The 15,818-nt window shown below is 54.5% G+C and overlaps 1 protein-coding gene across 2 annotated transcripts; it reads right to left on the reverse strand.

The window, feature by feature from the left end:
- Positions 1-2,317: 2,317 nt before the first annotated feature.
- Positions 2,318-15,811, reverse strand: HPS4 (HPS4 biogenesis of lysosomal organelles complex 3 subunit 2). Of its 2 annotated transcripts, none has more exons than XM_051633591.1 (13): positions 15,698-15,811; positions 15,077-15,167; positions 14,420-14,563; positions 13,386-13,493; positions 12,927-13,043; positions 12,707-12,801; positions 11,288-11,360; positions 10,597-10,630; positions 9,911-10,007; positions 8,512-9,439; positions 5,525-5,657; positions 4,720-4,828; positions 2,318-3,238 (listed from the first exon to the last, which is right to left on the reverse strand). In XM_051633591.1, the coding sequence occupies exons 1-13, from the start codon at positions 15,736-15,738 to the stop codon at positions 3,067-3,069; spliced, it is 2,142 nt and encodes a 713-aa protein (XP_051489551.1). In that variant the 5' UTR covers positions 15,739-15,811; the 3' UTR covers positions 2,318-3,066. The 2 variants fall into 2 exon arrangements, with proteins under 2 accessions (XP_051489551.1, XP_051489552.1); XM_051633592.1 differs by lacking the exon at positions 15,698-15,811 and adding an exon at positions 15,293-15,499.
- Between the last annotated feature and the right edge of the window lie 7 nt (positions 15,812-15,818).

A 15,818-nucleotide genomic window follows, 5' to 3' on the forward strand; every position in this document is an offset into this window, starting at 1 on the left:
TTATCACCTGCTACCTGGGAAGCCCAGCAAGCCAGCGGGGTGCTCACCCCTGTCCTTGCACCCTGTGCTGGGCTGGGTGGCCCCAGGGACTGCTCACCTCTGCGCCCTGACCAGGAGGGAACACAGCCCTGCTCTTCTACAATTTCTTTACAGATTTTTCAGTGATTAGATTGCAAGATAAGGCAGAGATTTCAAATACATCCGAGATTTTTTACACCTGTCTTGTTACAGAATATCTGAAGTGCATGACTTCTACAGGCCTTGACTACCTGGGACCAGACCCCGAGGAAGCAGGCTGGCTTGGTAACTGTCTTACAGTTTGGTAACATTCATACCGTGGATAAGCAAAGATTATCAATAAACAGTTGTGCTGAAAACAGGCTCTGCCTGCTGGTGTAACTAGTCCAAGGTCAAGCAGAACACCAAGGGGTTGTTACCCCAGTGGCTTGGCTGGCTGTGGGTGGGGAGAAACGTGCTGGAAAAGTTGGAGCTCCAGGGTGGGAGGAGGGGATGTGCCCAGGCTGAGTCTGCAAGTGATGCAGAGTAGGGTAGGGCCATATTCCACCCACCCCACACTGCCAGGGAGCACGGGCAGAACCTACTTTGGATGTCCCTGTACCTGCCATAGCCCTGGGACCCAGGCCTTGCCCAGCCCATGCCTGGGGCCACCATCCTGCCAGAGAGGCTGAACAGAAACCATCTGGGAATGTGCTTCCAGCAGCCTGCTGACCCATCCCAGGGCACTGCATGGGGAGCAGCCCTGGGGCACAGGGTGCTGGGCTGCCCCTCCATTCCTGCCCAACTGCCCCAAATCCCAAGGCCAGCACTGCCCCGACCCCAGGGCCAGCGTGGCAACACACGGGATGGCTCAGCAGAGGCTCCTGGCCCTCATTAGCAGCCCTCTCACACCTGCAGCCAGGGCCCAGCCCCTGCACCAGCTGCTCCTCAGCTTATTATAATTGAAATGACCGATTTTGCAAAATCCTCCCTGCAATGCAACCATTAAGTCAAGGACCTGAAGCTCTTTGCTGTGCTACCCTCAGACAACCCTCCTAACGACCAGAGCACATAAACAGGTTCTGTTGGCCAGGTGCAGCTCAAGAAGCAAAAGGGAACAAAGCTGCCCCAGCTGCTCCCCAGCCAACAGACGGCACAGCAGATTGCAGCAGCAGATCCCCCACGACAGCAGCCAAAAGCAAAAACTATTTTGTGCTTTGCTGCTGTGCCAAAACTCCCTCCTGTCCCTCCCAGGCTTTTCCTTCAACTTCTTCATGTTTCCTGATTGAGCACCCAACCACTTCCCAAAACACCCAGTGAGGAGACAGCAGGATCTCCCCGGGGGAGCAGAGCCGTCTGGAGCTGCCTCGCAGCCCTGCCTGCTGCCTTGCTGCTCCTCCTGGCAGCCTGAGGCTTCCTGAGCTCCTTCCAGAGGGACTCTGTGAGTGCAGAGAGGTGACAGACAGAGCAGCATGTGACAGTGGGAGCCTCTTGGCCCAGCAGGTCAGAGGAGCCCCGAGCATCATTGCAGGGGCACACAACCATTCTTCCTCCTGCATTCTCCCACCATCCACGTGGTACCTCTCCATGTTGTGCTCCAGAACCAAAGCAGCTTGTCCAAACTCTGAGAAGCAGTGCCTGACTCTGCCCCTTTGCATGGGTATCACCAAGGCAGAAGGTCTCCTGGTGGCTTCTCAATGAGGTTTTCCATCTACGCTGCCCTTTGCCAACAGCCAACTGACAGCAGGATAGTGCAGAGCACTTCCAGCCCTTTGTCCCCTGGAGGAGGACAGCAGGAGCAGCACCACGCAGCTCCCCTGCTGCTGAAACACCTCCTCAGCTGCCAGAGCTGGAAGGCAGATGGCAATCCCTGCCCAGCCACCCCCTGAGCAAGCAGCTGGCTCTTCCCCTGGAGCCAGCAGCATTTCCCAGCCAAAAGGTCTGCAGAACTGCCTGCAGTGGCACAGCAACCAAGGGAATCACCGGCTGTCAGAGTGGGACCAGCAGCTGTAATGTGGGTGATTCAACTCTGTCCAGCTCCTGGGGGTGCCCTCACCCACTGACACCTCTGCCCACCACATTAAAGCCAGGAACACACCATTTCCCACACCCACCTTCAGCCACCTCCTAAGACCCTGACAAGTAGCTACTTTGCAGGAATGATGCAGGCAACAAGCAGCGCCTGTTCCACCCCCCAGATCAGGCACTCTCCCTCAGCAGGGAGCCAACAGGTCCCCCAACCCCAAAGCCCACACCAGGAATCACAAACACGATGACCAAGCAGTAGGTGGGGCTGTGCCAGTGACACAAAGCACTTGGATGAACCTTGGAGGCTCATTTATTTTCTTGGTCACATTGATGTGTGCTTGTAACAGCAGGAGGCTTCCAAACACACAGCACAGAGGCAGGGACCATCACTCAGGTCTAGGCAGCCATTACCAACCCCCTCAAGCAGCTCAAGAGGGGACATGTCTGCCTGAGCAGGGAGAGAAGAGCTGCTGAGGGGCTACAAGGCCTCTTTGGTCCCTTAGCTTAAGGGTTCCCACTTGCCTTTCCTGTCAACAGAGGACAGGCAAATTGAGCAGCAAGAGGAAGGAGGTGAAACAGGCTGTTAACCAAGGTAAGGCATTATGTTAATGCAGGGGAACATTTCTGTAGATTTAAGAGAGATAAATGAAGCCCTAGTCTGACCAGGGCAAGTGTAGGCAGAGAATCCAGGCAGATGCAGAGCCCAAGTGACACCTCTGAAAGCTGGTACTGCCCAGGAGCCTGGTGTCTGCAGAGCTCAGAGCAAGAGGAGGCTTCACTTTAGGTCAAGGCACTTGAAGAGCAGCCCTAGAGTCAATGTAAACCAAGCACCCTGACACAGCTGCTCCTGTCTGCAGTCTTTGGTAAGTGCTAGTGCCACCAAGACCCTTCCCTAGCATGAAACATGCTGCAGATGCAGGGCAGTGAGAGTGGCCCTTCCTCAGGGCAAGGCAGGCTGGAGACCCCAGAGATGAAGACTTGGAGATGTTACTTGTTGGAGATGAACTGGCTTCAGCAAAGGCTGGGCTGCACTGCAGCAGCTCAGAGCAGGTTCACCCCGTGCTTCAGCAGCTTCTGCTTGGCCTTGCTGGGCAGGCTGAAGGCGCTGTCGTGGGGGTTGGGAACGCCCGAGTTGCGGAGCGGAGCGCCCAGCTGCTGGAAGTAGGTTTCCTGGACGGGGTTCCGGCAGGCGTACACAGCCGTGGAGGCATTCCTGGCAGGGCAGGAGAGAAGGCAGCTGTCAGGATCCACAGCTTTGTGCAAGATCCCCTTCAACTTGCAGGGCTGGACACTGGGACACTCGTGGCACTGGGCTCTCAGCTACTGAGAGGGACTTTCAGGTCTCTCTCAGCTGAGCAAAGGAGCACAGAGCTAAAGCAGGCACCAAAACCCTGCAAGGCATTGCCACAAGAAACCAGACCCTTCTTCCCAAAGGTCCTGGCATCCTAAAAGCTTAGATGTCCTATCCTCTGGGACCTACCTGGCAGCACAAACATCCCTTCATTTCAGGGGTTCAGCCATTCTGGTATTTAAATACTCCTCGTGTCCAACACCCCTTCCTTCCTGCTGGAACCTGGCTCACAGCTGCTGCCCATAAGCCAATCCCAGCACAGCACCCTTGCAGCTGGAACCAGATGAGGTTTAGTCACAGGTGGGATGAAGCTCAGACACTATTCAGACCAAGACAGCTCAAGTTCTTGATTAAAAGCCACCACTCAGTACACACCTGTGGGAGGGCTGGCAGGGAGCACAGGACTCCGTATGGCTCCCTGAGGGAGGAAAGCAGCAACTGCTATGTTTGCTGACACCCTTCTGTGACAACTCTCCATAAAAGAAAGCAGTTTTAGTCATCTTGTTACTCAGTCTGATTCACACACAAGAGCTGCTTTTTTTGGGACAACACAGAATCCACCAGCTTGGCCAGTCTAGGATTTAAGGAGCCAGTCAAGCCAATGCTAAACAAGGAGATCTCCAGCATTGGAGTGATGATTCACATTCCCTTGGCAAGCTGTGTCAGGGATGTGAAACAGTGTAGTTCCCAGAAGCATCTTTATTTCATCATGTTTTGGACAAACAAGCAGGCAGGATCTCTTGCTCACTTGCAACCCCCTCCCAGGTTCAGCAGCAGGGACAGGGGCTGCTGGGGGTCCCAGGCCAGTTCCTGGCAGGGCCTGGTTGTGGCAAGACCATCATGCCTGACACATTCCAACTGAGCTTGCCACACACACCGCAGTGTGTTCCCAACCCAACAAGCCCTGCAAGAAAACAAAATCTAGGTTGCCAATTCTGGGTGCCTTTGGCTCCCAGCCGAGACACAAATTTATTAGGAACAGCTAAATTTAAAACTGTGTCTTAGAACCTTATGGTGCCAGGGACTGACAATGCTCGAGCGTTGTATCTTAATCCAAACCCGTGGCACAACTCAGCTGTGAATTGAATTTGCTCACCATGGTGCCACCCCAGCCTCCCAGCACCCAGACCACACTGCAGGCAGAAAGTTAAGTAGCCCATGTCTAAAGAGCAAACTCCAAGGAATGAGTAGGCATGGCTGGCCCTTGGCAAGGGACACTGCTGTGGCCACAGAATCAGCCAAACCTCAGCGAGCCTCAGGAAAGGGGTTCTCCCTTTCTGCCTGTTCTGAGCCATGCAGCAGTCCCGTGCCTGGAAGAGAAGGGAGTTACAAACACACCTTACCTAATGATCACTTCTGAAGCAGTGGGAAGCTGGCTGAAGTCGGAGTGGATCAGTGTGGCAGCTCTCAGGAAGTGCCGATCCAGGGGGCCGGGGGTGTGGGGCAGGTTGGCTGCACAAGAACAGGGGGTGGGTTAAAAGTCTGCTCTGCAGAGGAGCATGTCCCCCTTCACAGAGCAGGAAAAGGCTCTGGACCTCTCCCACAGCCCCTGGATATGTGCAGACCAGAGTGGGGACCTAAGCCCCAGCGGGACCTCAGTGGGGTCAGTCAGCAGCTCGCACCGTGCTCGGTCATGCACAAACCAAAGCCCAGCCCACCTTTCCACCCCACATATGAGAGGGGTAAGGAGAAGGCCCAAGCCCTGGGTTAGCCAGAATCACTGGGGTTTCTCTCATTCCCTAAAGCTGGGGAGGGGTGGCACGCTGCATGTGAGGCTGCCAGGAAAAGGGAAACTAGTGAACTGGAGCAGTATGGGCACAGGGCTTTCTGTGTGTCTATGGTCTACCCACCCAGGGCAGTGCCCAACTACCTGGTCCCAGTTCCTGCTTCTTGGGGCCTGAATCAACTGACAAACACTCTGTGGTGCTGTGGGACAAAAGGCATGACACCAGGGATGCCTTTAAACTCACAAAAGACAAACCTTCCTCAGCAGGGTCTTATTCTTATATCCAGGTTATTGGGTAAGAGCTACAGCACATAATGTTTCTAAGTAGTTGTCTGAAGTATGAGGAAAGTTTACCAAAACCCCCATTTTCCCCCTTTTTCCCTCCTCCAATGTGGTGCTGTTCCAGGAGACAAGAGGCTCACCTGTGAGCACGTTCTGGATGCAGTCATAGTGAGTGAAGCTGTAGGTTGTCTTGGCTGAGGATGAGGAGTCTTTTGACAGAGTCTCCCTCAGGTGAACCTCGAGGCCGTTGAGAGAAGCCAGACTGCTCTGGTACTGCAGAGAGGGTGGAAAGGCAAGTGTCAGAGCAGAACCCTGCTTTGTTTAGACATCCAAGGAGGTCCTGGAGGTAGCCTGGGTGACTGATGTTGGTGACAAAGGGACTGGAGCCCTCCATGCTGGGAGGAATGGCTGGGAAACCTGGGCACAGAGGGAAGCAGACGAGTCTTGCAGCTCATAAGCCAGTGAGACAGGGACTCAGAAAAGGTCACTCCAACCTGAAAACAAGCCATGAACCACCTGATGCTATTCATTACAGGAAAATGCAAGACTCCATTAATTTACCATAAAGCATTACTCTCCCGGGCTCATTTTCACATCCAGGCCATGACTTTCAGCCACAGCAAGGAACATTCCTTTGCTTGCCAGCCCTTATTACACCAGACAGAGCAACACGGGATGCAGCTTTACACCCTCGGGCTGGTTTAACTGCCTGCAGTTCCCTGCAGCAGCCTCACACAGGAGGAAATGCTCTGACAGGAAATGCTCTGATGGGCACCCAAGCTCCACCCTGAGCTTCTGGCCAGCTGCAGGCACAGGGCTGTCTCCAGAAGAAAAAGGAGTCAAGGAACCAGCCTCACCTGTGGGGTAACCAGAGGCCCAGCGTGGAGAAATGACTGCACACAACACAACATGAAAACCAAGGTGCCTTCCTGACTGGAATTCCAGCAGCCCCAAGAGCTGGCCATGCTGCGCTCCTAGGCAGGGCTCAGGGGCCCTCTGGCACTGCTGGGAAGATTAATTCCATAATCCCCCAGCCTGGCTGTGTGCTCTCCTCTGCCACGGAGAGGATCAAGCCTCTGCTCAGCAAGAACAGCCCCTGGCCTACACTTGGCCCCCCCAGTCATGGAACAGATTTTCTGTGCAGTGAAATGGAGGGATAAGACCTCAAGAGCATCAGGGAGCAAGCCTGAAAGCCCCCAAAGCCTCCTGCTCCACAGGGAAGGGCTGTATCAGAAACCACCCTTCAGGAGGGATGATCAGAACTGCCTGCTGTCCTCCACTGTACAAGTAGCATATTTTACCCTTCTTTGGTGTCATTCAGGGGCCTCAAAGCATTCAACAGACATTAATTATAACTAAGCTTTGACATCCCTGAGAGCTGAGGGTCATTTGTAATCTACAGATAAACAAAGGAGCAGACAAGCCGAGGTTACGCCTCAAATCCACATGACGCCAGCAGCCTGGCTCTGCCTCCTTGGATAACACTGTTTTCCTGGGATGATGAGACATGTGGTGCATCTCTGCTAAGAGATAACAAACACCTGCACCCACAGGAAGGGTGTAGTCAGAAGAACCCAATCACAGCCAAGACCTAAGCTGCATGAAAGGACAGTTTTGTTAAGCTGGGATCCAAAGCAAGAGCATGTGAGATGGAGGCAAAATGTTTGGGAAAAGAGGAAGCTGAATGGAACAGGCTTTGTCGCCCTGGGGCAATACCTAAAGGAAAATCGACTGGAACACAGTGCACCAGTGTCAGTGATCCTGAGGCTTGATGAATGGAGTGACACACTGAGCCAGGCTGGGCCCACGGCCCAGGAGGGGACGTGCACTGTGTCCCTGGCAGAGGTGACCCCCAGGGAGGCACAGGCCCCCTGGCTCCATCCTCCAGGAGCTGCTGCTCAGGGCAGGTCACAGCAAGCAGAGCAGAGGCTGGTCCCCAGCCACGGTGACACAGGGGCTGTGGAACCAGCAGAGCTGTGCTGCCAGCTGGAGGAAGCCCAGAGGAGCCAAGGGCATCCCTGCAAGGAGGGTGACCCTCAGCTCCCAGCACCAGCTCCTGTGTCCCCCTCTCTCTACAATCAGAGAAGACGTGGTCGAGTGGAGCCTGTTCAAAATGAGCAGGAAGGGGAAGGAGCAATTTGCCACGTCTGGTGCAAAAGGCTGATTTTGCAGCAATCCCCTCCTGGGCAGGACAATCCTCCTGTGCTGTGTGGAGGTGGCACCTCCCTGTGTACAGGAGGGGGCAGCCACAGCCCCCGAGTCCCCAGAGCTCGGAAGGAGAAGCAGTAACCTTGAGGCTCTGCTAGTGCTGGGAACCAGCACCAGTCTGAGCCTCCCTCCACCTTCCAGTCTGACGGGTAAAGAAATGAGGTTGTTCCTATGGCAACTGGCACATCAAACAGGGCTCTGCGGCTTTGTCTCAGCTCCGGGTAGGGAGGCAGAGGCCGGGTGGCAGCTCTGCAGACTAATGCTTCACCAGGAGAGGCCGGGCCAGCATGTCCTGCCCCCGCAGCTCCTCCCTGCCCGGCAGGGAAGCCTGCAGACCGCAGCAAATCCCGGGGCAGAGGAATTTGGGATTGCTCTGGTACAACACCCATCTGGAATGCCCTTCACTCTGGCCCCCCGAGGGCAGCACCAGGAAGCAGGCTGGGAAGCAGCCAGCCAGGCTCCCACCGAGACAGGCAGCGCTTCAGGCAGCGGCTGCCAGACACGTCCCGCTGGTGCTCCCGGAGCGCGACGCGGCGACACCCGACGCGGAGGTGAAACAGAACAAACCTCGCTCTCCAAAAGGCACCAGGAAACTGAGGGGGTTTCCCAACCCATCCCAAGCCCAGCACAGGCTGTGTGAACACGCAGGGCTGTCTGACGGTCACACCTACACGCTGGCACTGACAGACAACAGCAGCAACAGGAGCTGCCTGTGAGACAACACCCTCACCCCTCGGGCTGCCTGACGCTGTGAGCAGCCGCCCACGGAGCTGCGGCTGCAGCGGGAACCCGGAGCCGCCAGGCAGAGCAAGGGAGGGGAGGAACAGCAATCCAGGGCTGGCTCCTCACTTGTGACCCGTCCCCACCAGCAAAGCAGCAGCCCGTGGACCTGCAGCTGCGGGAGAGCGATCCCACTTACCACATCTTCAACAGAGCTCTGGTCCTCTGGGAGGTGGGCTTCAGCCAGCAGGGAGAGGACCAGCCCCTTAATGCAGTGCACGTACAAGCTCATGGGAACCAGTTTGCCCTGTCTGCTTGACTCCACAGCAGCCCGGGTTCCTGGGCTGTCCTGCCATGGCCAGCTGCTCTCCCCACTCCCAGGACAGTGCCTGTTCTCTGCTGGGTCACCAGGCAGGCTCTCCTGGACCTCTCCAGCTGGCCGTGGACTCCTGCTGTGGAGCTCTGATCGTACAGCACTGGCTGGACAATCCAAGCCCCAGCCTCTGCCTCCAGCTGCACTGCTGCTTGCTCCAGAGCCACTACTTTGGCTCAGAGTCCTGTGCTCATCCTGTTCACTCGATTTCCTTCTGCTTGACTCTTGGGCAGGAGAGCAAACAGCTGGGCTGACACTGGCTCCATCGTAACTTTGGAAAATGAGCTGCTCAGCATCAGAGTCCACACGGGATTCCACCATGGTCTGACTTTCCTGCTCCTGGGCATAAGGGTTTGGAAAGGAAAAGCCTTCCAGATACAGACCTGCAGCTGCAGCATATTTAGGAGTATGGAGTGCAGAAGGACTTGACAGCTGCTTCATGTCTGTCTCTGATGGGGAGGACACTTTTCTACTGAGCTCTGAGCTTTTGCTGTCTGGGCAGCTCAGTTTTGCAGTTGGAGAATTCTCAGAACTGGCTCCCACCTCAGGGAAGCCCTTCCAAGGGGTGGTGTTTGCAAGGCTGCCAGTCTGCACAGCATCTTCTGGTGCAGCTGCACCTGAAGCTTGCTCAGGGGGCTCCTGCACAGAGGTATTATTCAGGTCTTGGTTTTCGTGACCTCCTGTTGATTCTGAAACAGTCTGGGAGCAGAGAACATTCTTCTCTCCTTCAGGGCTCACTGGGGACACAGATGACCTAGTGGGAGATGACAAGTTGATTAAACTACTGAGTGGGATCCATTTGGAGTTATTACATACCTCCTAACACGACCAAATCCTGGCAGTGTTCAATAGCTGATCTGTCCTCTGCTACAAAGAGCATCGGCCTCAGGAAAGGATGGGCTGTGGTCTAACACTGGTGAAAAGCAACCAGCCTGACACTGCAGGCTCCTGGGAACCTGGCTCCCTCCCTCCCACAGCTCAGGCAGCACTACCAGCTGGGAGACCACAGGACATGGCAGCTGGGCTGGGGAAACAGTTCTGTGTGAAGCTGCTTCACAGGAGACATGGACACCTCACATCCTGTCCAGCCTGGAAGCCCTCAGGCAGCTTCAGCAGCCAATGGCAGCATGAACACCAGAGGAAACAGCAGCCAGGGCCAGAGAGGACACAGCCCCACATGTCAGCTCCTTGCTGCAAGAGCCTGTGAGTCAGATTGGTCTCCTACCGTGTCATCCACTCCACCGGGAAGTCTCGGAGCATGGAGACTTCATCTTCTGTTAGGAACACTGGGATGATACAGACGCCCTGTGGCAATGGAGAATCTGCAAGAGCAATGGAGGTTTGAAGATTCAATTAACATGCCCCAGCACAAAGGACAGAAGCCAGACTCCCCCAGCCAGAAGGCTTCTGCAGCAGAAGACACGCTATCGTCCTGGGCCACCACAAACCCACCGTGTCCGATTAAGCAGCATTTCCCATCCTCCTCATACACATCATGCCTGACAGTGTTAAATTTTCCCTTAGTGTTTTTTTCTAACCTTTCTGGCAGAGGATCTCTACCCTGACGCTCAGAAACAATGACTGAAGGCTTGGCCTGAAAGCATCAGCCATCTGTTTTCAGGGCTCCATGGCAGCCAAATGGGCACCCGGGTAACCGGAATTAAAGCAGGCACGTTGGGAATCCACAAAACTGGCAATTAAACCCAAAAGAGCAAATTCCTTTTGCTTAGCCAAAGGAAGGAATCAGGTCTGATTACACAACACCCACTGGCACACACTGGCTGGTGGCAGCAACACCCTCAGGGACACACTCCTGCATCCAGCAAGAGCTCGGACGTGAATCCCCAGCTCTGCTCCCCCGCAGAGCCTCAGCCCCAGAGGCTCCCCCCGTGCCCTGCACTGGATGCTCACCAGGCTCCTGCTGCTCCTCACCTCCAGGCTCGCTCTGAAAGAAAAAGCCAAGGATCAGCCCTGTGGCATGACTCAAGATTGCCACCAGGACAGCTCTTCCACCCTACCCGTGGCTGCAGCAGAGCCCAGACCAGCCCCTTCAGCAAACATTGTGATTCACTACACTGGGCAGAGATCTGTTCCTTAGGTAGCCCTCAAAGTCAAGGGACTTCCCAAGAACCAAAATACTCCTGAAAGCAAGGACAAGTGTCACAATTTGCCATTACTGCCTGCCCAGGGCAGAAAATCTTGGCTCGCTCTGAACCAGAGGAAGGGCAGGACCTTCTTCAGGTTTGGGTCTTGAACCATGTAAATAATTACTTTTGACAGGTGTTAATGGCAACAGAAACGGATCTATTTGTCGCTTCCAGACTTTTATATGTTTAGCACTAAATGCCTAAATTTGGGTAAAAAGTTAAGCAAAATAGCAGGTAGACGAGAACTCATTAATTCAGTAACTTACAGACAAAAGCAAAGCAAATTCCTAGTGCATCAGTCTAGAAACCTTACTCAATCACAACTACTAAAAGCTTCCAGCATCAGTATTTGTCCTTCCCAGTGATGGCACACAGGGGATCCATGTGACAAGAGCCCCCAGGCCACATCCTTAGCAGTGTGTATCTGCATGCAGGGAACATGTTTAGCAACATACCTGGTCTGGAGACTCATCACCTTGGAGGAGAACTTTGGCAGTGAGGGGAGGTGGCAGCTGGGTGCTCACAATCCTAGAAGGACAATCCCAAGTCAGGCAGGATCAGAGTGGCACTCCATGGGGCACAGCCACATCTCCCTGCCTCGGTGCTGGATGGGCAGGGCCAGCAGCCCTGCTCACATCAGACTCTCACTGGCACTTTGGCTTAGACTGACCAACCCACACAGGCCTCCTGCACCCCATGAAGAGCTGTGGGCAGTGGAGAAGATTTGGAAAGACCAGCACTCAAAGCACTGCAGCACAGGCCCCTCAGAGAGGGCTTCCAAAGGTATTCTCAGTCTTCCCATTTACATCTTGTGGAGATCCACATGCTGGAGACTCTCCAAAGGACTCTAAGGAAGGACAAGTTTAACCCAAGTACAAAGCCCTTTGCAGTGTTGTAGTCAGATTCAGAGCTCTGAGAACTATTCTGAGGACATCTGGTGAAAAAATCTCTACCAGGCAGACCAGTGATACAACAGGACACACTCCAGTGGTGGGCAGAAGCAGGGCAAGGCTCTACTGGCCAGGCAGGTGCCCCACCGCGACGTGCCACCAGCTTTAAGGTGCTGCAGTGACTCATGCTCCATGTCCTGCTTGCAAGTATGAGATAACTCCCTTAAAATGCCTGGCTGCCTGTGTCAGGCCTGGAGGGATGCTCACACTGTGGCACATCTCCAGTGCTTGCAGAAGGTGTTACGGGAACAGTCTGTGCCAAAGAAAAATGGGGCTTGAATGCTACTGCCAAGGAGCTCTCAGAATCCTCCACCTCCTGCCTTTGCAGGCCACCTTTGAGGCATTTCCTGATCTTGTTCAGTGCTGCATCTGCAGCCTCTTCAGCTACGATCAGTCTTTGGTTGGAAGAAGCCAGGATTGCTCTTGGGAAATTCTGGCCCATTCTTCTGCACACCTTCTGCCAGTGCAGGCAGAGGTCCTGGACAACAAGTCAGTGAAAAATACTGAGGTACTGACACACACACATGCCTTGTCTGTGAGACTGCAAAGAGAATGCTGAGGGGAAAGAGAAATATTCACATATCTTTCTTTTTCATGGCAACTCCCACATATAAAGCCCATCAAGTTCAGCATTCATGTCCTGCTGAATATCAAAGGCAGCAAATTACTACTAAAGCCCAAGCCTTCAATTTTTTCATGCTTCCATTTCTCCTGGTGATAAACACCAATAACCATTTATCCCCTGTGAAATACACCAGCAGGCAGGGATTACCTTGCCTGAAGCATGAACGTTCCTGCCAGTAACAAGGAGCAGCCCTGTGTGTACAGTGTGTGCCCTTGTGCTGCTCCTGGGATGCACCCCGGGATCACAGCTGGGCAGATTGCAGGCCCAGACAGACCCTCTGACCATGCCTGGTCACTTACAAGCCTCTGTAGAGGATGCAGCCTGCCAAGATGTGGGGAGAGCGCTGGCAGGTCTGCAAGATGAGAGTGGCCTTCAGTAAAAGCAGGGGGTCCACCTAGACAAGGAGAGCCAGAAGTGAGGCTGGAGAATCCTGGGAAATGCTCAAAGCAGCAAATAAGCACCAAACCATCAGCATTAAGGCAGCTCTAGAGCCAGACATTGCAGAGGAAAGGCTTTTACCTTGGTTTTGTCCAGATTCCAGAGAGAACTGAAGATCTTGTGGAGGTCGGTGGTTTTTTTATGGATATGTTCAATGTACCTGTCCCACTGCCTGCTCAGTTCCTCCTGAGGAAACACCTGCAGATGACAAAAATCCCAGTGGCTGCCACTGCCCAGGCCTTAGTGCATCCAGGATGTCAGATGCAATCCCTCTGGGGCTCTACCCAAAGAGGCAAATCTTGGGAGGATAAGAAGATGATATTGAGAAGCAACTGCTTTAGACTGAGGGTGTAAGAAACTCCCAGCAGAGACCCACACCACCTGGTGCCACAGGTCCCCTCTCCTTGATACAGGACCTTGCTCTGACCCTGCCAGCAGGAAGAGGCCAGCAGGTCTGTGCCTGGGCACAGCTCAGACAATATAGGAAGTGCTGAAGGTCTCCTGTAGGCAGACAGGTCATGTCTGCTGGGCTGTATTTACCGTGTATGCCTGGCGCACGGGTCCGTTGTAGAAGGTGAAGAGGCTGATGAGCTGCTCCAGGAACCGTCTGCAGCTGATGTCAGGGAGCTCCACAGCACAGCCCAGAACCTTGGACACAGAAAGCCAGGAATGGAGAGTGTTTACTGACAAAACCCAGGCACAGCAGGTGAGAACAACTCTTAAAACTTTCAAATGTGTATAAAAGGTGTGCGAGCAGTTCTGTGGAGGGCAAACAACCCCAGATTCACAGGTCAGATGAAAGGGAAATTCAGAAATACCCAAAGAAAAGCCCTGGCACAGACAGGATAAATAAGTGACCCCAGAAACCCAGCCTTTCAGACTCTCTCCCTTCCCAGATGGCCTAGCTCGGTGCTCTAATAGCTGAGCATTTTCCTGAAACTAAGCACATAAAAAATATTCACATTAACTTTTTATTTACAGCATTGAAGATGCTTCATTTAGTTTCTGAGTTTCCAAGAGAAGCAGAAGCACCAGCCTCTGCCTCAGGGAGAGCCCAGTGAGCTCGGGCAGCACAGCCAGGCCAGCCAGTCTGACTGGCCCCAGCCTGTCTCCAGGGACACTTGGGAGCAGTTCTGCCAGGACTGCAGACTCTACCATGCACTGCTCTTCATGTGCTGTGTGTCTGCACAGCAAGCTCTGCAGTGGGGAACGCCAAGGGTTAGAGGGGAAGAACAGTCAGACCATCAAACAGGGAGACTGAGTCCTTGTCACAAACAACAGCACTTGGAATCCTACTTCCAGCCACTGCCAGGAACCTGCAGATACACACCGTGGTCCTTCCAGCCACAGCTTAGAACAGGTGGGGGGTGACACACAAATGAAGCTGCAGTGGCTGCCACCACACAGGCTTGCAGAGAACAGAACGTGAATCACCCTGCAAGGGAAAGTTGTGTGTTTCCTCCCCAGGCCTCCCAGCATGCAGCCTGTGCCCTGAAAAGAACAACAATCCCCCTTTGACTGGCAGAGCAGCCCAGACTCTCACCCTTCTCGCTCCCCAGGTCCCCTGCACTCACCCACAGGTAGTCTCCATCCACCAGGACTGCAAACTTGAGCTTCCTCAGGCGAATGAGGCTTGGGGGAGCCCCAGAGATCTCGGTCAGGCAGTGCACCACCCCAGCAATCTGCCCACACAGCAGCTCCTGCTGGTCGGGGAGAGTCTGTTGAGGAAGGCAGGGAAGAAAGACCTTGCTGGTTTTTTTCCTTTTAAAAGAACTTGGAAACAAAATCTCTGCTGTATTCAGGTGTAAGTAAGAAAAATAATTGTAAGCTCAAACCAATTATAAACAAAATGCAGTAGCACAAGCAAATTTCTGGGGAAAAATAAAATGAACTGGATTGCCTTTCTCAGGCAGCACAAGGGCCTGGAGCTTATTTAGAGGCACTTTCATCCCTCGTGTGCATTTAATCACATCACCAGAAGGGATGAGGGCACTGCTGGAAGACCCCACTGACTAGAACCCAGCAGGCACAGACTCAAGCCCAAGGACTCCTGTGCACCCACCTGGTGTGGAACCACCCACCCCCGCAGGCTCCAGCTGCAGCCACTTCCTTGAAACTTCTGGGAATACTAAGAACTAACCCAAAGCTCCACCTGGAAGCCTGGCTGTTCCTGGACCAGGATTATCAACGCTGACTCACAAAACAGGCAATGAAATAAAATCAGACTTTACCTGAGAAGGATAAAAATAACAAATCCCAGCACTCGTGGGATCTCCCTCTTCCTTGACCTTTGAACCATCATAAAGGAAAAAGTAATTCCACCTAAAAAACCCAAAACATTGGCAGAAATCATGGTATGTTTGCAAGCAGTTACTCTTCTCCCTCTCCCTTCTATCCTTTCAGCCAGAGCAGTACAAAGGTTATTCCAAACGAGAAGAGATTCTTACCGAGTTGCACTGGGTTTAGACATGAAAGCAGCACTAAAAGGGGCCCACACGATCAAACCTGCGAGTTTAGGGGAGATTCTACGAGCGCAGCTAAGCCAGGAGGAAGGGGAGAGGCAGCGGCGAGCAGCTCCCCGCTCCCCAGCGCAGAACGAGGGCGAGGAAGCAGGAACCCTGCGCAGCCAGGCCGGGCAGCCCCGGGAGCAGGAGGGGGATCCCGAGCAGGCGGCCGCGCCGCCGGTGCACGCACCGAACCCGCTCCTCCCGCGGAGCCGCTCGGTGGGTGCGGGCTCCGCGCTGCCCGCCCGCGGGAAAGCCCCGGCCCCGGCCGCGTCCCGGAGAGAGGCACCGGAGCTGCCCGCGCGCCCCGCTCCCTGCCCAGGCCCCGTCCCCCTGCCCGGGGCTCACCACGGCGCCGGGGCGGGCTCCGGGGCGGCGGGACGGGCCATCGGGGCCGCGCTGGGTGCGGGCCGGGCTGGGTGCGGGGCCGCCCCGCCGCCGGGCCCCGCGGCCGCTTCCGGGAAGAGCC

This window comes from Apus apus, chromosome 16 (genome assembly GCF_020740795.1).
Source record: "Apus apus isolate bApuApu2 chromosome 16, bApuApu2.pri.cur, whole genome shotgun sequence".
NCBI classification, from domain to species: domain Eukaryota; kingdom Metazoa; phylum Chordata; class Aves; order Apodiformes; family Apodidae; genus Apus; species Apus apus.

What these genes read in the sequence shown, in the direction of transcription:
- HPS4 (XM_051633591.1), bottom strand. Translation starts at nt 15,738, where the DNA reads ATGGCCCGTCCCGCCGCCCCGGAGCCCGCCCCGGCGCCGTG. An exon ending in TGGATGGAGACTACCTGTGG is followed by an intron (nt 13,494 to 14,419) that starts GTGAGTGCAGGG and finishes TCTGTGTCCAAG; the next exon opens with GTTCTGGGCTGTGCTGTGGA. An exon ending in GGAATCTGGACAAAACCAAG is followed by an intron (nt 12,802 to 12,926) that starts GTAAAAGCCTTT and finishes CTCCTTGTCTAG; the next exon opens with GTGGACCCCCTGCTTTTACT.